Genomic DNA, 20,542 nt, shown 5'->3' on the forward strand with positions numbered 1-20,542 from the left:
AAGAGTTCTTTAAATCCCTCAGTTGATGTATAATCTGCAGGTGTTTTCTCCCCTTCTGTGGGTTGTCTTTTTATTTCATTAGTAGTGTTCTTTGACTTACAAAGGTCTTACTTTTTATGAAGTCCAATTTATTTTTTCTTTTGTCACTAGTGCTTTGGGTGTCATATGTAAGAAACCATTGCCTAATCCAAAGGGACAAAGATGTATGCCTAGGTTTTCTTACAAAAGTTTTATAGGCGCTAACTACACTTAGTTCTTTGATCCCTTTTGAGTTAATTTTTGTTTATGGTGTGACGTAGGGGTCTGACTTCTTTCTTGTAAATGCGGATATCCAGTTATTCCAGAATCATTTGTTGACAAGACCATTCTTTCCCAATTGAAATATATTGTTGCCTAAATTACATCTTAAGAACAGCTAAGTACAGCTTGGAGAACAAATATTACAAAAGCCAAATTCATCTACAAGCTGAGTTTCCTTAATTTAACATCCTCTGTCTTTTGTTTCTTCCTAAGGGAAATGTGGAAAATTAATCTTTCCAACACATGTGTTTCAAGGTGTGTGTGAAGGGAGGAGGTAAAAAACAGCAGAATAAAACGTAATCATTTCATAAATTTTTTTCCAGGATGTAATTTCACACAGAACGAAGCTGAATAAGAAAAAAGGTGGAGAAATGCAAATACTGAATAACACTGACAACCAGGGAATTAAAAGTTTGAGTAAGGAGAGGAGAAAAACACTAGAAACATATCAGCAGCTGTTTTATCTTTTACAGGTGAGAACAATTGCTTTCACTACAAGCTTTGGATCAATACTGTATTCCTTGGTGGTCTACAGTGGATCTTTTCCCAGTGTAAAGCTGTAGTCGCTGACATGTTTGAGCCCCTGCTGAGTACAAAGTGCTATTCTGGATGCTTTACGTACATCGTCTCATTTAATTCTTTCTACAATCCTGAGAAAATAGTAATTATTGTTATTCCCATACTATAGACAGGAAAACTGAGATGCAGCCAGTAAATGGTAAAACAGGGGTATTGGAACCCAGGCAGTTTGACTTCGGAGCCCCTGCTTCTGAGACTGTGTTATATTACAGCTATCCACAGAGACAGCATAAACCTATTCATAATATAAGCAGATGCTGTCCACCATGAAAAAATTAAAGTATGTGCAAAATGGATCTTTACCTGAACCAGCCTGCCCTTCTTTTGAGAAAAGAACCAGAGAGTTTGGATTAGGGCAAGAGGGCATCTTTTTGATTTCATTGTTTTCATGGCATTACTACGATGTCAATGAACAGTCACTTTCCACTGCTTCCAGGGTGCAGGTGAGAATAAGTTGAACTGCTTACGGTTGGACTGTGGTGGACCAGTTACTGTTTTGGTTAATCACTGATTCACCTTATCTGCCCTACCAGCACATCCACGTAGTTCCAAAGAAAAGTGAGTAAGCAAGTGTTAGTGATAAACAAAGCCTTCCCTTGGGCAGGAAAACTTTCCCCAAAAAGGTGGGTCAGCAGTTCTTCCATGAGTCAGGTGTCCCTTTGTGTGGAGATGCTGCTGCTGTTGGTGGCTACGCCCTCAAGGCCTGAAGGGCCCTGAATCCTTCCTTGGGGACCACACTGGCATTAGGTATACAGAGAACACGTTACCCAAACCATGAATGAGCGTGGTTTGCCCCATGAAAGAAGTTAGGTTAGATACAGAGGAGAATTCTCTGTCTGGAATAATAGACTGGAAAGCAGGTGTAGTGCCACAGATGGCCACAGTGTGGCAGCATAGAAGGAAAATGTTAAAACAGTATTGTTCGCAGAATCCATTGCTTAATTAACCCCAGCAAACTTTCCAGAAAGAAAGGGGGCTCCCCCTGGTTAGGGTAGGGTTTTTATCGACCTAAATTAGAATAGTAGTCATCCACCAGTTGGAATTTTAATCTTAGGCATTTGTTTTGATATCCATGAACCTCCCAACGTATGAGGTTTCTTTAGGATTTAGTTTCTAGAGTTAGATTTTGAAAGAATTTGCGTCATAAGGAAAGTGAAACTGTGGTCATTGGCCTAAGACTTGTATTTTTTACCTTGTTCTCTAAGTGGAGACCCATGAATGGAAAGGGTGAAAAGCACAGGAACATGTTGAGAATAAGTCCACCAAGTCTTATTCCCCAAACAGCCCCAAACTGCGAGCGCCAGAGTTCGACCACTCAGCTGTACCCAGTGAGATGTCTCTTGAAATCATGTATTTTTCTTTGCATTTCTTGGAGCCATGAGCCTGAGATCACTGAGGAAACTACAGAAAAGCAAATGGTCTGGATTCCTTTGGCCTTTGAATGATGCCTTGGCAAGAAGTCTGAGCCAAAGCACAGGTCGGCTAGGATAAGTTTTCCTTTGCGTTTGCCTCTTCCGCCTCAGCCTCCCTGGAAGGTGCTCAGGTCGTCTGGGAGGCACGAGGAGTAGGCTCGCCTCAGCTTTAGAGTGAGTTTCCTTTCGCCTAATCCATATGCTTAGTGTGGGAGAAGAATCCCTGCAGAACTGTGAAGAAAACGTTGTCCTCAGCTACTGCTTCATAAACTTTCAGCCGATCATGATGAGCTTGAAAGTACACCTAAGCAGTAAAGTAAACGAGAATTCGGGTTTTCCTTAGAAACTTTCCAGCCAAACTGCTTGAGTGTATTAAAAGAAGACGAGTTCCCATGTGTGGAACATTTTCTCATCAGAAGGAAGATGAAGAATTAGGGATATTTAATTTCTCTATGTAAATATTTTCCTCTATAACCTATATAGTAGTTGTTCTCCTCTAACCTCATCTGGTTAGGGTGGCTACTGGAGAAATCCCGTAATACGTGAAGGCTGCCGCTGCGTCTCAGGAACCCCATCCTCAGAAGAGCCCTCAGGAATCCACGTCAATTTTTTTTTTTAATCTTGAGTTTTAAGTCATCTTTTTTTTTCTTGTCACTTTCTTCTGCCATTTCATCCATCAACTGTCTTGACCTTCACCCCTCTTTTCAGCCTCCCTACGTCACTCCTACCTTCTCTCTCCTTGTAAAACATCCTAGCCATCCCACTGTCTCCACAGGTAAACGTATCCTTTTCTTTTTTCTTTCTTGTCTCAGAATATGGGGTATATTTCCTTCTGTTCATTCATCAGTCCTTCTAGAATAATCTACGTAGCTGGGCTCTTGGTTCATTACTGCCAGTCTCTTCAAATACCGGATTCTATTGGCCAACCGCTCTCTCCTCTGTGTCTCTACAATAAATATTAATGTAGCTTGAAATGGTTAACAGTGCATAATGTACATAATATGTTTCATTAAATATACAGTATATAAGGCTTAAATCCTATTGTAGCTTTATAATATAACTTCCTATAGTATTAATATTAGCCGACACCTTTTAAAGTCTTAGTATGTGTCAGACACTCCACTATATGCTTTATACATATTAAAGGGAATCGGGGACACCTGGGTGGCGCAGTTGTTAAGCATCTGCCTTCAGCTCAGGGCATGATCCCAGCATTCTTGGATCGAGCCCCCCATCGGGCTCCTCCGCTGGGAGCCCTTCTTCCTCTCCCACTCCCCCTGCTTGTGTTCCCTCTCTCGCTGACTGTCTCTCTCTGTCAAATAAATAAATAAAATCTTAAAAAATAAAATAAAATAAAATAAAAAAATAAAGGGAATCGGGTACTCCTCTTTGGTTTAATAATATATTAACATACAGTTTTGGGGGGGACTCTGTCCATCTTCTTTCTTATCTTTTAGACCAACCCTTTGTACCTGGCCAAGCTGATTTTCCAGATGCCACAGAATAAGTCAACTAAATTTATGGATACTGTTATTTTCACACTATACAATTATGCTTCCAATCAGCGAGAAGAATATCTACTCCTCAAGCTTTTTAAGACTGCTCTGGAGGAAGAAATAAAGTATGTATATAAATATATATGTAAAAATATCAATGAATAGATCATTTTAGTGGCAGCTATCTCTGACTTACTAAAAAAAATTAAAATTATTCTTAAAAGTTATTCATACATATTCAAGTATATCAAATTGCTTAAGAAATCTCTACAACACTTTAGGTATTTCCTGGTGCACATTTCTCCCACCATTAATAGCTTTTTTAGAGCTAAATTAGCTTCTGATTTTGCAAGTAAACAGCAACTTGAAAATCAAAAGTTTTTTTGAAAGTTAGTGGAAAAAATTTAACTTAATTAAAATTCTGTGAGTAGTAAAGCTGTAAACAGATGGGGTTAACTGTCTCTGCCAATAAGTCTTCTTTTACTTCTCTTACTGAAACTTAAACTGATTTTGCTAATTTATTTTCTGATTCAGTTAATGTAAAAAAAAAAAAAAAAGTACAGACACCTATATTAAAGGAGCCAAAAAAATACAGGAAAAATGCCCTTGGCCAACGAGATGGGCCTCAATTGCCTTCCTAGCTTCTTATAACTTGAGCTATACTGGTTCCTTAGGATCTCAGAAGCATGTGAGCTGGGAACCTCTGCCCTGAGCGTATCTGTAAGCCAGCCTGAGAAAGAGGATATATGAGAAATAGGAATGTATGCACTGGAATAAATGAGTCCTAATGAACGACGCACACAGTGTAACACCAGAGGGATGGAAAGAAAAGTTCCAGTTACAAATGATATTGTAATAGCGACGTAACAATGTAACGGGACAGACACAACTATATTCGTGGGGAACATAGAATAATGTATAAACTTGTCAAATCGCTAAGTTGTACACCTGAAACTAATGTAATGTGTGTCGATTCCACCCAAAAGATAATAAATGAGAAAGGGGGGAGGGAGAGAAGTTCCAGTTAAGTCAGTCAGTAAAGATTTTATGGGAGAGGAAATAGTTGATCCAAATCCTTGAAGAATATCTACAGTTTTTTATAAGAAGAAACGGAAAAGGGAAATAAGGCACAATGTCGACAGAAAGAGCATGGGCCAAAGTCTGCGAAAGACCATAGGATCTTTCTAGCCAAAATGTGATTTAACTAGTCACGAACAGGAGATGGAGCTAGAAAGATGGGTTGGGCCGGATCATGGGAGCTAGGGAGTCCAGGCCCAAGTGCTAAGGCACTGTGCACTTCCTTGGAAGCCCTGCAAGGTCTTCAAGCAGCATATCGACATGGCCATCGATTGGGTGTTTAGAGGATTGATCTGCTCCTGCATATGAATAGAATAAACAGCAGCTGCACAGGTCAGAGAAATGGGGGAGTCAGAAGGAAAAAAGATGCAGTTTGGATTTTTAGCACAGTACGTATGAGCTACAGGTGTAGAACGTGACGGGGGAAAAGTCCAGCAGCAAATTGGAAATCCAAGACCAACTTCCAGGAAAGAGAGGTGGGTTAGATGCTGAGCTCAGAGGACAAGTTCCAAGGAGACAGTCACTGAATGGCATGTATGCGTGAGGTCTGAGGGTAGAGCATGTGTAAAGATGTGAGAGCAAGTTAAAATGTGGGGAAAGGACCCAGCAAAGGAAACCGAGGGGACGACTGGGTAAAATGAGGACTGGAATACAGCACTCTGAGGCCCTGAAGGGAAAAGGGGGTGCAGAGGGAGCACGTGGTCACGTGGAAGGGTGAGAGGCTGCATGGAGGTGAAAGGAAGGTGGATCAGGGAAGCTCACAAGAGTTGGCACGCAGCAGTCTAGAAGGGCTCTCTCCACCATGTGAGGCTGTCTCCACGAGAAGCTTCCCTGCGGTGAATTTGAGTCCGATTTGAAGAAGTGGAGTTTGTTCATTGAATCGAGAAAGTTTTTTGAAATTTGGTAACTGGATGGGACACAGTACTTGCACAGTGACCCCCTGGATTCTTCATAGTGTCCGTCCACTTTCGGTTCCTTCCTGCCTTCTAGATCGGAATTAAAGCCTAGCACTTATTTTTACATGCTTGAGTCCCTCGCGTAATGAACACACACCTTACAAAGGATGGCTTGCTTTTAAACCATGCCGCCTTCGATTGTCGTGGAGGAGGTAGAGCCCCATGAAGTCCTTGCCTGCCAGAGAACGCTGGCTGTTTAAAACTCTGTCCGTAGAGGCAACCCATTTGTTTTGGTCTGGGCTTTTTCTAGATCGAAGGTAGATCAGGTACAGGACATAGTGACCGGGAACCCCACGGTCATCAAGATGGTTGTGAGCTTCAACAGAGGCGCCCGAGGACAGAACACGCTGCGCCAGCTCCTGGCTCCAGTGGTGAAAGAGATCCTGGATGACAAGGCCCTGATCATCAACACGAGCCCCGTGGAGGTGTACAAGGCGTGGGTGAACCAGCTAGAAACACAGACTGGAGAAGCCAGGTACCAGATGTTTTATGATCATTTTTACATGGTTATTATATATACTCTTAAATTCTCTTAAAAGACCAAAATTTACCGTCCAGAGGCAGTTTTCCGCTGAAGATGTTCCCTCCCTGTAACGTGCCCACGCAGGCCGCATTCTTGGACCCTTGCGCATCTCAGTATGGCACTGTCTTTTCAACCAGTTGATCCCCAAAGCCACAACTTCTGTAATTCTCTCCCTTGATTATTCTCTGTGTGTTTCCAAACCTAGACCTAGAAATAGTACAGGCTTTCTCTTCACCTGGTGATACATACTTTTAACAGTTACCAAGTGAGTGAGTTTCCTGTGTAAGCATTAATAAGCCAGAGAGGATGGGCTTATTCTGGGAGGTAGAGTGTAGATCTAAGCAATCTCAGCTTTTTATCTTCTGCAAAAGGATGCCTTGTGCAATCGTTAAGATACAGAGAATTACGTGGATGGTTCTCACAGCACTGTTTGTAACAGCAAAAAGTTGGGGAAAGTCAAAATATTTAGCTTTGAGGAATTTGTTAAATAAATGTTTGTATAACACATAGTAGACTTAGTAACTGTTTGGAGTAATGGTATAGAAATATTTTTATTGGCATGGAAAAAATGTTTGTGGTATAGTTTTCAGTTGCAGTTGGGTACAATAAACCATTTTCTATAAAAATACAGATATGTGTGTATATGTACATACACACATACATGTAGGATCTGTACGAAATATGTATATGTATCAACTCTGTTATACCCGTGTGTGTTAGGCCCACATACACATATGTATAGAGTAGGACCTAGAAAGTTATGCACCAAGATATGAAAGATGGTTGTCTCTGGGTTGATATTGTATTCTTGTTTGTTTATATGCAATTTTTTCTATAATGAATGTACTGCTTTTTTGTAATTTAAAAAAAAAAAAGGGGTGCCTGGATGGCTCAGTGGGTTAAGCATCCAACTCTTGATCTCAGCTCAGGTTTTGAGCTCAGATCTTGATCTAAGGGTTGTGAGTTCAAACCCCATGTTGGGCTCCATGCTGGGGGAATCTACTTAAAAAGAGAGAGAGAGAGAGAGAGAGAGAGAGAAAGTTAGCTGGGTCTATATCACTTGAGTCGCCTGTTATTTTCCCAGGAGAGCCCCAAGAGAGAGCCTGGAGTCCCCCTCATCCACTGGTGGCAGAGGGACTGTCCGGGCACATTGGGCCTCCCCTCAGTTAGCAAACATTCTGTCCCTGAGATCACTGGGTGACGTCCACTTCACTGTACAAAGTTTGGTTGTGGAAACAGCTTGGCAAGGACACAAATGCTTGTCCCTAAGCCCCCAATTAATTGAAAGCCCTTGTTGTGTTTTCAGCAAGCTGCCTTATGATGTGACCACAGAACAAGCTCTAACATACCCAGAAGTGAAAAATAAACTGGAAGCTTCCATTGAGAATCTGAGAAGGGTCACCGACAAAGTCCTGAATTCTATCATTTCTTCCCTTGATCTCCTGCCGTAAGTTGTACATGTAGCGACTTGAACGCTCTTCCCTGAAAGTTCTTGCAACACTATGTTAAATAAATCCTGGCAGTCAACACAGGCGTTTTCCCTGCTACTGTTTTAAGACTATTTTAAAAGCTTGCCTACGTTTGCATTTTAAATTCGTAACTGTTCTCCAAAGAGGCCACACTAGAAACAGTGCTCAGTGACTGTCATCAGTGCAGGTCCTGTGATTGTTACCATCTCATTTTATGTTTAATTTTTAAGAAAACTGCTCCACTGTAGTTGAGTAGAACGACTGCTTTGTGTTTCTTTCTCACTTAGCCTTTTCCCATTCTTTTCTTTTGTCATCTGTTTTACATGTAGTTATGGATTGAGGTATATAGCCAAAGTACTGAAGAATTCGATCCATGAGAAATTTCCTGATGCCACAGAAGATGAGCTGTTAAAGGTAGATTTTCAAGGGTCATCTCACCAGAGCTGCTCTTGGGGGCGTGAACCAAAATAATGACAGCAGGACATTTTGTGAGATTTTTTTCCCTCCATATGACTGTTTATAAAAAGCCACAGGTCTTCTGTTTTGAATGACTGTCAAGGTTATTGATGATGCTGAAATTACTTCAGAGATCTTACACATTATTGAGATTCTTTATATTAGAGCATTTGGAGGCAATATGCTCGAATTATGCTATTTTTCCCCAAAAATAATTTGGTTAACTGTATTGGTAATACGTGGCTATTTTCACACCTTCACAGAACTCCTTTTTAGGATTCAGATCAGAAAATGATCTTTCTTGGGAAACGGCAATGAATATTTACTTCAGTCTCTAACAATCTGGAACTCTCGAGTTGTTTCTCTTAAAAACGGTCTTTTCCCTGCATTCCTGCAGATTGTGGGAAACCTCCTGTACTACCGATACATGAACCCAGCTATCGTAGCTCCTGACGGCTTTGACATCATCGACATGACAGCCGGAGGTCAGATAAATCCCGACCAAAGGAGAAACTTGGGATCGGTGGCCAAGGTTCTTCAGCATGCCGCCTCCAACAAGATGTTCGAAGGAGAGAACGAGCACCTCTCGTCTATGAACGATTACTTAGCAGAGACCTATCAAGAGTTCAGGTGAGAGGGGTCACTACTTTTGAAGAAACTTGCAAGGTGATGAGCAAGAGTCATGCGTGTCCTGTACTCAGAAGTGAAGTTGGGGGTGAGGGACGGGAACCTCAGGTGATGGCGTGCATTTCTTCTTCTCGCTGACACGGTGGGGAAAGAACAGCCTGGGTCACTTCTGCTGGGGCTCCCCGTCCCACCTCTGCCCCCAGTGCCCCTGCTACCCCGAGTCACCCCCAGATGTTTGATTTTTCCCGTGGACACAATGAAATCTGTATTCTTCCTTGGGTGCTCTGGGCTTATTGGACTTAGAATAAAAGTCAGAAGAGCTGATTTCTTCTTCACTGAACTTAAGAAGAGGGCGTTTGGTTCTATTTTCTTTAAGAATGTGTCCAGTGAGAAAGAATTTGCTTCTCTGCATCAGACAATAGTAGGACACTGAGTATTTGGTTTTCAAAAGGCTAGGGAAATCCAGCTTTTATGTTTACTGAGCATTGTATATGAGTACGTTCTATTCTTTAACCTCTCTTACCCGTGTAAGATGTACGTCCGTTGCCTTGATAGGCATTTCCAGATTCTATCACTGATCTTTCCATGGGAACATGAAAGGCGTGAGTCTGGTAGGAAGATACTCTGACCCTGAAGCTCTCCGAGGAAGCATGTTCAACTTGGCGTTTGTTTTTTCTCTTGTTGCCATTCAATTGGTAGGTCATAGAAAGAAGACAGAAATGCAGCCTCTGTAACTCCTCCCTTGGAAAATTGATTTCCATTCCTCTGTTTTCCTCTGGAAGAGTGATTTATCTGCTCACAAAGATATTCACGATCAGTACTTTCTGTTTAGAATTGTGGCCTCTTGTGAGAAAATTCCCTCCAAATCCTCCTACTACGGGAAGTTTTGATATCTCGAGCTGCTAATTTTAGTTCTTCTCACTGGTGAAAAATGTACTATTTCTTGCAAATCCTTATCTGCTACCACAGCTTCCCTTTACTTCCTTTTTTCTCAGATTATTCTTATCAAACATCTGTGGTTCCAGCTCTTCTTCAAAAAGAAACAAAACCAAAGTCCCCCCCCACTTCCTCTTAAATTCCTATTTTTTCCTCTCACACTTGTATTTATCCTATGTGTTCCTCAGCAGCCTATTAAAACTTTAGGAAGCCCAAGTGTCGAAAAAGTGTAGGAAGACCAACTGTCACATGGAAACATGCTCCTCTTCCACGCCAACACGCTGCCTGCCGTTTAACCTCTTCAGCCTTGGGCTGGGAAGGTAGAGGCCTTTTGGTTTATGAGCCTTGGGTACCCTTAGGAGATACACCAAGGATAATTTCAGGCACATGAACATTTACTGCAGGGGCATGTGGGTGGCTCAGTCAGTTAAGCGTCTGACTCTTGATTTTGGCTCAGGTCATGATCTCAGGGAGATTCTCTCTCTGTGCTCACCCCACCCCCCACCCAGGGTGCACACACTCCCTCTCTCTCTCTCAAATAAATAAATAAATCTTTAAAAAAAATTAGATTCACTCTCCTCCTCCCTCTGCTCCTCCCCACTTGCACTCTCTTTTAAAAGAAAGAAAGAAAGAAAGAAAGAAAGAAAGAAAGAAAACTTAGCACATTATAGAATGAAATACCTCTCTACCTATGCAAAAGGATCACTTCTAAAATATGATCAGCGCCCCTGGCTTTCTTGATCTCCCTGTCTCAATTTGCTATTATTTAAAGACATTTTAGAATCTGATTACTGGGGGAATGGGAGATTGTATTCGTGTGTCTAGCCTTAACAGTCTTTCCGTCAGCCAGCAACTGTTGTTGAGATCAGCTAGGAGTAGAGTAGGCTTAACTTGAATTTTGGTCATGTTGGCAGCAGAAGCTCTGAAGGGTTCTTAGGCCCAGGAGCTTGTGCCATTTAAAGGAGCACATCTGGATGCCTGGGTGGCTCAGTACGTTAAGTGTCTGCCTTCGGCTCAGGTCATCATCCCGTGGTCCTGGGATTGAGCCCCATATCAGGCTCCCTGCTCAGCGGGGAGTCTGCTTCTCCCTCTCCCTGCTCCTGCTCTCTCTCTCTCAAATAAATAAATAAAATCTTTTAAAAAATAAAGTAGCACATTTGATAAATTGCTTTCCAGATTATTTTCTCTAGAAAGACTTGATTCTTAGATCAAAGACTATCAGTCTTGACACTTTTGTCTAAATTTCAGGGACCCTGTTTTCAAAATAACATTTTTTGAATAACCTGCCCATAATTTGACTACACTGAGTCACTAACAGAACCCGAGGCTATGTTGCTGTCTCCATGCCTGCGCGAGGAGCTGGGTCCAACATCCGGAAACATGGACTCAGCTCCCCTAGTTAGGAGCCAGTCTGGAAGATGCTGTAACAAGTCTCCCCTTCCCAACACACACACACACACACACACACACACAAAGTTTGGGATGGAGAACAAAGCTATAATCATAATTCATGATTTCCTCAGTGTTTTGACAAAGCTATTTACCTCAGAAATTTGAACTCTGTCTTAAGAATTTGTTTTCTTTGTTAGGAAATATTTCAAAGAAGCCTGTAATGTCCCTGAGCCAGAAGAAAAGTTTAATATGGATAAATACACAGATGTGGTGACAGTCAGCAAACCGGTCATTTACATTTCAATTGAAGAAATCATCAACACACATTCAGTAAGTGGGGTTGAGAAAGGGTCTTAGCGTCTTTCAGATGCCATTTTCTTGAAAATGCTTCGTCCCTATGGGGCTTCCTGTAAGCATGCACTAATAATATTCATACTCAGAATCCTAAGAAACCTTTGATTATTTATGCCCTGACTTACACATGAATAAGATTCCTTTTCCCATACAAGTCACGTTTACTTTTTACATGGTGCGATTATTCCCTCTAGTGCATAATAAAACTCCTCCCAAGGGGCGCCTGGGTGGCACAGCGGTTAAGCGTCTGCCTTCAGCTCAGGGCGTGATCCCGGCGTTATGGGATCAAGCCCCACATCAGGCTCCTCCGCTATGAGCCTGCTTCTTCCTCTCCCNTGAATGTGAAGTTTAAGTCCTGAGCAGGGGTAGGCCCTGCTCTTTCCTCCACCTACCAGGGCTACACTGCCTGAACCCCCACACTATTTCTCCTCCCCTTTCTAGAATCTTCCCAGCTTTTCCAGTAAAATTCTGGGATAATGAGAATATTCTCTCCCTTCTAATGTTGGACATACAGAGAGGGAAAATAGGCTGTTCCAGGTTAGGAAAGAGAGGACACCCCACCCAACATTAGCTGTCTGTAAAGAATCAATTCTATTGTTCTGGAAAACCCCGTGTCTCAAAGGCAGTTTCATAGTCTGTGGTATGTCATAATGTCTCCATCCAGATGGCGTGCAAACATCATCATCAGCCATGAAAGGGATATTAAGCGTCTGTTGGGGTCAGGGCACTTAGCTCAGCATGGGAAAGCCTTAGATGGCTCCTCAGTCATTGAAAGTAAAAAGAGAGACTAAGTGTTGAGAATTTTTGGGGGGGTCTTTTTGGGGGTTTTTTTTGTTTTGTTTTGTTTTTTTTAAGACCAGTTGGAACATATTTCCTGAAAAACCTGGTTCCTAAAAGATCACCTTTTTGAAAATAGCTTACCACCTTGTTCCTCCAAGCAAGGTCTTAGGGACATGTTAGAAACGCACTCCAGACCTCCCAAATCAGAACTTACACTCTAACAAGAACCCAGGTTCTGCAGATACACACGGGGGGTCTAAAAGCCCTCAAGAATATACCCAGTTTGGATTACACACAACTAGGAGGAAAGCATAACAAACACACACCTCCGAAAGGTCCTGTCCTGCCCCCAGCAAAGCAAATACACTAACAGGTGACAAAATTGGCTGCTAAAATTTCAGTCCATATTATTAAGCTCTTCCAACAAACTAAAGCTTGAATACAGGTTTGGAAGAAAGATTGGATCTACTTTTGATTTCCCTCTTTCAGGGTTGGAACAGGGAAACTCCCTCACATTTGCAACAAGCTCTCTGTGAGTATTTTGAGTGACCTTAAACAAAGGCAGGTCTGAACGGCCAGCCAAAGGAGTGAGTTGGTTGGTTAAGTGAAGAGGTTATACTTCTTTTCTCTCTATATAAACACTCAAAATCATAAAACATGTCCAGCAATGCAACATTTGCAAAACTAATTTTCTGATGAGCAAGTGGACTCGATCGTATTTGAGCAACGACTCTCTTGTCTATTTTTATGGTAGGTTATCCATCTCAAAAAAATGTCTGCATGCTGGCCACACATTTGTTGAGGGCAGTATCTTTATGCAGAAAAAGTGGTAGGGAGTTCTCTTTTAGAATGAGACATTCTTTCCCAAGGATAGCAGAGAAAAAAATGTTACTGTATTAATTTAGACTGTTACTCTTTAAGGAGGAATCGTCTGTTCTTTTTGTTAACAAAAATTGAAAACAGAGGCTTCTGTTTTCCTGGGAAATCTAGCTTGTGACCAGTTTGGATTTTCTTCATGTGTTAGGTTGGAAGCAGATGTATAACGTGGGAGGATTGTAATTGCAGAGAAAGACTATTGTGTTTACGGTCTGTCTCAAACAAGGAGGTGTCCACATGTACTCAGAAGCCTGGCATCAGCTCAACCCGCCCAGCCTGTGGCCCCCTCCTTGCCCCTTGTCCTCTAAGGAACATGTAGACCCTCAAAATAAGCTCTTTAAAGAGACATTTTCAAGAAATTCTTATGTTCTGTAATTACCAGAATAAAGAGTCGAAGCTAGCTCCCTAAAACATCACTCCCCAGAGACAGCAGCCAAATCAGCTCTCCTGTCTCTTCGGAGAACAAGAACATAAATTTATCTCTTCTTTTGTTCTGTCACTAATTTACCTTCCTCCAAAAATATACTTACTACCATTCCAGATGTCACTATGTCCTTTTACCACCGTTATTACTTCTGTAATGCCTTTCTTTACTCACTATGGATCCTTTTAGGAATTGCATACCAGAAGCAACACCTGGTACATTTGGGTCTCAGGCCAAGGAACCACATGGGTGTTTCTGTGATCCCTGCCCTTGCAAGATCTTCAATGCCACGCAGATTAAAATAGCTAATAGTGGTGATTTTTTCTATAACCATAGTGTTTGATTACTGCATAATTTTTCCCTGAAGAGATTTGGAAATGGGCTTCCAGTTTATTACCAGTGTTAGCCAAGAGATTTCTGCCTCATTGTTGGCTCTCTCCTCCCCCACTTTGACCTTTTCTGTCAAGGTGGACTGGAGCACAGGGGTTAAGTGGTAGAAGGCTGCTCCGAGGCGTATGTCACAAGATCATGCTGAAAGAGGGTTTGTGGACACCTTTCACAAAGCTCCAATTTCTTCTTGTAAAGTAGGCACTTACCTGTAAGATAATATTAAAAACTGTGTCTCTCTGTGGTCTCTAATTTTAATAAATGTCAAACTTGTAATTAAGATTCAAACAATAGGGGTGTCTGGCTGGCTCAGTCTTTAGAGCACAGGACTCTTGATCCTCAGGGTCGTGAGTTCAAGCCCCACACTGGGCATAAAGCTTACTTTCAAAAAAAAAATAAAGATAAGAATCAAACCGTATTAGAAGAAAATTATCTTGGAAAATTAGAAAGGGAACTTGATGTAAAAATGGTAGCGCTTACGAATTTACTTTTAATTGTGTGTGTGTGTGTGTTTATTGCTGTCTCTACAAAGCTCCTCTTGGAGCACCAGGATGCAATCGCACCTGACAAGCAGGACTTGCTGAATGAACTACTGGAATCGCTGGGAGAGGTACCTAGTGTGGAGTCTTTTCTTGGTAAGAGCTTCTGCCTTCTACTTACTCTGTGGTTTGTGTTGAGTTGTTCAGTTTTCCTAGTCTAGATCCAAAAAATCTTAATACTTAACCTTACTTAAGAAGATAACTACTGTAGCCCCTTCCTACATTAAGAGTTCTGTAATTCATAGTGTCCTAGGTCACAAAGCAATTAGATACTCTTGAAAGTAAACTCTAATGCATCAAAAGGGATTAGTCAACCTATATCATAAAGAAAAGAAATCATTAAAGAGCCAGATTACAAAGTCTTTGCTGTATCTTATAAGGATTTCTTTTATTAAGTTCTCTCTTTTAGTAATATTTTCATGTTTTGAGTAGCTATGCCCCCATGTTATTTTAAAGTTTAAATCAAAGATTTTCTGAGGGGCTACTGGCCCGCTCAGTTGGTGGAACATGGGGCTCTTGATCTTGGAGTTGTTGGTTCAAGCCCTGATGTTACAGGTAGAGATTAAAAAAAAAGAGAAATTTTAAAAGCCTCTTGCAATATATTAGAATGTGTTTTGTTTTAGTTATGAAGACCATTATCTCCTGTACAACAGAGCCTGTTTTTCCCATAGAACTTTTATCTTGCATTGCTAATGCCAACACAATGAGTGTATGGTAAGAATAACAATGTTTTATTTCTGCAGGGGAAGGAGCAGTTGACCCCAATGACCCTAACAGGGCAAATACACTAAATCAACTCTCAAAGATTGAGATTTCCCTTTATTTGACGAGCAAGTACGACCTAGGGGACGGTGAAGCTATAGACGGCCAAAGCCTCATGATAAAGTAAGTTTGGGGCATAACGGACACATGGTGTCTCTGATGATGCATCTTAAAACATGCAAATTTAAATAGGCTGGATCCCCAAATAATTCACTTTAGTATATCTAAATACTGAAATATGTTGTTTATTCATCAAACATCTGACCAAATGATAACAGACTATCATTTAAGAGGGAACTAAACATTATAATTGTTTATAAAGCCTATCTTGTTTTTCAGTTTTCCATGTAGCAATTTGATTCCTTTCTTTTAAGAAACAAAGTGATTAATTCTGCCTCTAAAAGTCCTTAGGTAACTGAAGGCAAATAACTTTTACAGAGTAGAAAATGTTAATGAGGAAATACTTTAAACCATATTTAATGTCTGGTGTCCAGTGTGGAGATACAAAGCACGCCATGGTAAGACCTAACACTGTCGTTTGCTTTACTAACCTTCTTTCCTATTACACTAAGCCCGGATATGTGTACCAGCTTTGACTTAACACCCCGGTTCCTGCCCCTGTGGATTTACAGTGAAGCATTCACGCTGTATTGTTTCCATCCAAGCCTCTGGATGGTCCACACCAGTCCTTTACACACGCAATAAGAAACCATGAGACCCATCACCATAAATCAAAACACCATAAACCAAAACAGATGCTCACCAAACAGTGCGGTTTATAAGAACTTATATAAACAAATGGATGCATATTAAATCAGTTGAGTATTGGACTGAGGTGGAGAATGGAAGTGGGAAGTGGGGCCACAGTGGAATAATTACGTACTTAAAAGATACTTCACACATTACTTCTGAGTTACGTGTCCTGAGTTCTGAGGTGGTTTTCATTTGTAACCAGAGCTAAACTTTCTTTTTTTTTTTTTTTTTTAAAGATTTTATTTATTTATTTGACAGAGATAGAGGACAGCCAGCGAGAGAGGGAACACGAGCAGGGGGAGTGGGAGAGGAAGAAGCAAGCTCATAGCGGAAGAGCCTGATGTGGGGCTCGATCCCACAACACCGGGATCACGCCCTGAGCCGAAGGCAGACGCTTAACCGCTGTGCCACCCAGGCGCCCCCAGAGCTAAACTTTCTGCCACTGACGGCATTCAAACAGCGCTCATGTCCAGTTAATTTTTTTCCAGATACTCATCATCATCCATTAAAAGGGTGAAAAAAAAAAAAACACGTGATCAGTGTCCCGTGTTGCAGCCTGTGCCGCTTCTATTCGGCTTCATGAGTTTGCGCTGATTATCCACGGCTTCACCTATTCATGTAGCAAATCTTCAGTCCCAGCTCTGTGTCCATGGCCCCGGCATGATGCTGGGGATACAGCCGTCAGCAGGCCATTTACGGTCGCTGAAGTCTGCTGGCGGGGAGCAGGACAGAGGCCAAGCCGCAGGACTCTTACACAGCCTGCCCTCGGAAGAGGTGAAGGCAGCTCCTTAGACTACTGAGCAGCAAGTCAGGTTGAATTTGCAGAGACACAGGGCAGGGCACCAGAGACAAGAGGGGTCTGTTCTCTGGGTTCCTCGGAGAAAGTGCCAATTATAAAGGTACCTGGAAACGCAGATTGTATGGTTCTGCCACACAAATTAAATGAGACCAAGCATCCCATGATCTCATACGCTTTGTCCTTAGAAGTAATGGGAAGAAATTTGCTCATGATTGGTTTTGGCTCTTATTTGAACATCATTTTCTAAAGGCAGTCACCTCAAATATGTGCATTAATGAATGGAAATCACATTGTGGTAGTCTAAAATATCAAATAATCTCAATCCTGTATTTATATATATTTACACTTATTTCTGAATGAGTCTCCTTGGGTCTGCGAACTTTTGAAATTCATTTTAAAAAGCAACACCATAGAGTTCAGGCTTGTTGGGCAGCCGTATGTCTTAGCTGGAGAAACCTGGTCTATTGTCCTACCTGCCTCAGCCCTTGTGGGGTCTGTTGCAGCTCCCCACTCTGCTGGGAACAAATGCTGTCTCCTCCTTTAACCACCATACTAAGTAGAGCCACTCATTTTTTCTTGTTGTGGTAAAATACAAGGAACATAAAATGTATCATTTTAACCTTCAAAAGTATACAATTCAGGGGCATTTAGTACATTCAGAATGTTGCACAACCATCACTACTTTCTAGTCCCAGAACAATTTCATCACCCCAAAAGTAAACCTCACACCCATTAAGCAGTCACTCTCCACTACCCCCCGGACATCTTTCCAGGCCCTGCTCCCCAGGCCCTGCTCCCCGGTGCTTTCTGTCTCTGTAAACTTGCCTATCTGGGTATTTCATATAAATGAAATCATACACTATGTAGCCTTTTGCGTCTGACTTTGACTCCACACAGTGTTTTTGGCTGAATAATATTCCATTGCATGGATACCACCTTTATCATGGACATTTGGGTTGTTTGCATCTTCTGACGATTGTGAATAGTACCACTATGAACGAGTTTTTATTTGAACACCTCTTTACAGTTCTTTTGGGTGTAAACCGAGGAGTGGAATTGCTGGGTCTTAAGGTAATGTAAGTTTAGCTTTCTGAGGGACTGCCAAACTTTTTTCAGAGTGGCTTTACCATTTTATATTCCCACTGCTACAGTATAAGAGTTCCAGTTTTTCCACATCTTCACCAACACTTAGTTTCTGTTTTGTGTTGTTGTTATAGCCATTTCTAGTGTGTATGGACTAGTATCTCATTATGGTTTCGATTGGCATTTTGCTGATGATTAATAACATTGTCTTTCCGTGTCCTTGTCAGCCATTTGTATACCCTCTTTGTAGAAATGTTTATTCAAGTCTTTTTTTTTTTTTAAAGATTTTATTTATTTATTCGACAGAGATAGAGACTGCCAGCGAGAGAGGGAACACAAGCAGGGGGAGTGGGAGAGGAAGAAGCAGACTCATAGCAGAGGAGCCTGATGTGGGATCACGCCGAGCCAAAGGCAGACGCTTAACCGCTGTGCCACCCAGGCGCCCCTGTTCAAGTCTTTTGCCTGGTTTTTAATTGGATTGTTTGTCTTTCTGTTGCAGAGTTCTAAGAGTTCCTTCTATATTCTGGATAGTAGACCCCTACCAGATTTATGATTCGCATATATTTTGACCCCTTCTGTGGGTTGTCTCTTTATTCTCTTGGTAATATCCTTCCATGCACAAAAGTTTTTTAACTTGACAGAGGACAGTTAATCTATTTTTTTGCTGTTACTTGTGCTTTTGGTGTCATATATAAGAAATCATTGCCCAATCCAAGGTCATAAAGATTTACTCCTATGTTTTCTTCTAAGAGTTTTATAGCTTTTGCTTTTATATTTAGGTATCTGATCCCTTGTGAGCTAATTTTTGTGTTTGGTGTAGGCAGTAGTCCAGATTCCTTTCTTTTGCATGTGGCTGTTCATTTGTCTTACCACCATTTCTTAAAGACACTGTTTTTCCCAAGTGGATGGTCTAGGTAACCTTGTCAAAAGCCAGTTGACCACACATGTATGCCTTTCTGGACTCTTATTAATTCTATTCCATCCATCTATATGTCAGTCCTTATACTAGTCCCACATTGCATTGATCACTGTAGCTTTGTAATAAGCTTCAAAATTGGTAAGTTCTCCAACTTGTTCTTTTTCGGGACTCGTTTGGTTACTTGGGATTCCTCGCAATTCAGTGTGAATTGTAGGATCAACTTTTTCATTTCTACAGAAAGGCTTTTGGGCTAGTGTTTTAATAATTCTTGGTAATTCACTGCTTTCCTAGACCTCTGGGGTCTGGATAGCCTTCCTCTGGGCATACTTTGAGATCCTGCTATAGGCAGAGCCCTTCACAAAGCAGCCCAGTCAGTGGTCTGTGTGAGATGACCAACTGAAAAAAGATTGACCAAGTAGTCTTCACGAAAGTGGAATTTGGGTATTGTCCAAAATATTCCATAGAATTAGTTCCATTATATTAGGCAAACCTTACTTTCAAAGACATTATACTTTATGTATATATTTGAAAATCATGCTAATAATAGATAATTATAAAATGTGTCAGTGATAGCAAGCTCAGAGACCTTCTAGTCCATGTCTGTATCTTTCAGGTGAGGAAATTTAAGTCTAAAATTATGGGAAGCAAGTAGCTAGTCACTGACATGCTTTAAATTCATATGCCCATTATCATGGATATTCCATTAATAGATAATGTTAAATATCAATTCAAAAACTCTTAAGAGGATATCTTTTTTCGAAGCTAATAAACCAAAGTCCTAACTCAAACATAATATATAATTCTCGGAGATCTTCATTACAGAACCAGATTTAACTAAAATCAGACAACACCTTTCAGAAGCTAGCGTGAAATGGCCGGTCATGGAATGCAGAGCATTTGGGACATGAAGATACCCGGCTTTTCTCTATCAAAAAAAACCCAAAAAACAAAAAAAAGCTATTCTGCTCTCTCCTTAAACAGGTTGTGTTTTTAACTTTCAGAAATATCCCTTTACGACTAATTACAAAATAACTAGCCTTACAGTGATGAGTAACACATCCCTATAGGAGCATCTGCCATAGGAGACCTGGAGACATTGTTAATCCTTATGCTTGTGAACTTAATACCATGCCAGCTTTATAATTCTTCGTAATTAGATGAAGATGATGGCCAACACCTATGTAGTGCTTACCACGTGACAGGGACCATCTTATACAGATCTACAGATAATAATATATGTGTGTATTATATACTGCATGTATATATAATATTTATATGAAATTTATATATATATATATATATAAGAAATTTGTCATGTTATACTCTCAGCAACAATAATAGGTAGAGGTGATTACCTGTATTTTACTTAGAGGTACAGAACAGACAAAAACTCTTTCCTAGCTGATATGGCTAGTAAGAGGAGAAGAGATTCACACTCAGATGATCTTAACTCTTCCAGGGCCTACCCTCTTGATCCCAAGATTTTACAACTCACTGAGGGCAAGGCCACGCTCTTTGTACTCTTAGGAATCTTAGAATAAATAATGAGAATGATAGCAGAGCAGTTACTTCGTAACCGATGCTGGGGCATCTTTCCAGGCCAGAGAGAAAGACTGACTGATCGATGGGAGGGACACAAAGGC

General features: G+C 41.1%; 1 protein-coding gene across 5 annotated transcripts in view; it reads left to right on the forward strand.

Moving 5' to 3' along the window:
* IQGAP2 (IQ motif containing GTPase activating protein 2) overlaps positions 1 to 20,542 on the forward strand; it is a 283,284-nt gene that overhangs the window by 245,639 nt on the left and 17,103 nt on the right. For all 5 annotated transcript variants that reach the window (XM_034656385.1, XM_019806525.2, XM_002925818.4 and 2 more), the window contains 8 exons: positions 3,749 to 3,912; positions 6,071 to 6,295; positions 7,650 to 7,790; positions 8,142 to 8,226; positions 8,666 to 8,898; positions 11,421 to 11,553; positions 14,577 to 14,679; positions 15,327 to 15,468. In XM_034656385.1, coding sequence (XP_034512276.1) covers positions 3,749 to 3,912; positions 6,071 to 6,295; positions 7,650 to 7,790; positions 8,142 to 8,226; positions 8,666 to 8,898; positions 11,421 to 11,553; positions 14,577 to 14,679; positions 15,327 to 15,468 — 1,226 coding nt within the window. The remainder of the gene's footprint in view (positions 1 to 3,748; positions 3,913 to 6,070; positions 6,296 to 7,649; positions 7,791 to 8,141; positions 8,227 to 8,665; positions 8,899 to 11,420; positions 11,554 to 14,576; positions 14,680 to 15,326; positions 15,469 to 20,542) is intronic.

This window comes from Ailuropoda melanoleuca, chromosome 3 (assembly GCF_002007445.2).
Source record: "Ailuropoda melanoleuca isolate Jingjing chromosome 3, ASM200744v2, whole genome shotgun sequence".
In the NCBI taxonomy this organism is placed as follows: domain Eukaryota; kingdom Metazoa; phylum Chordata; class Mammalia; order Carnivora; family Ursidae; genus Ailuropoda; species Ailuropoda melanoleuca.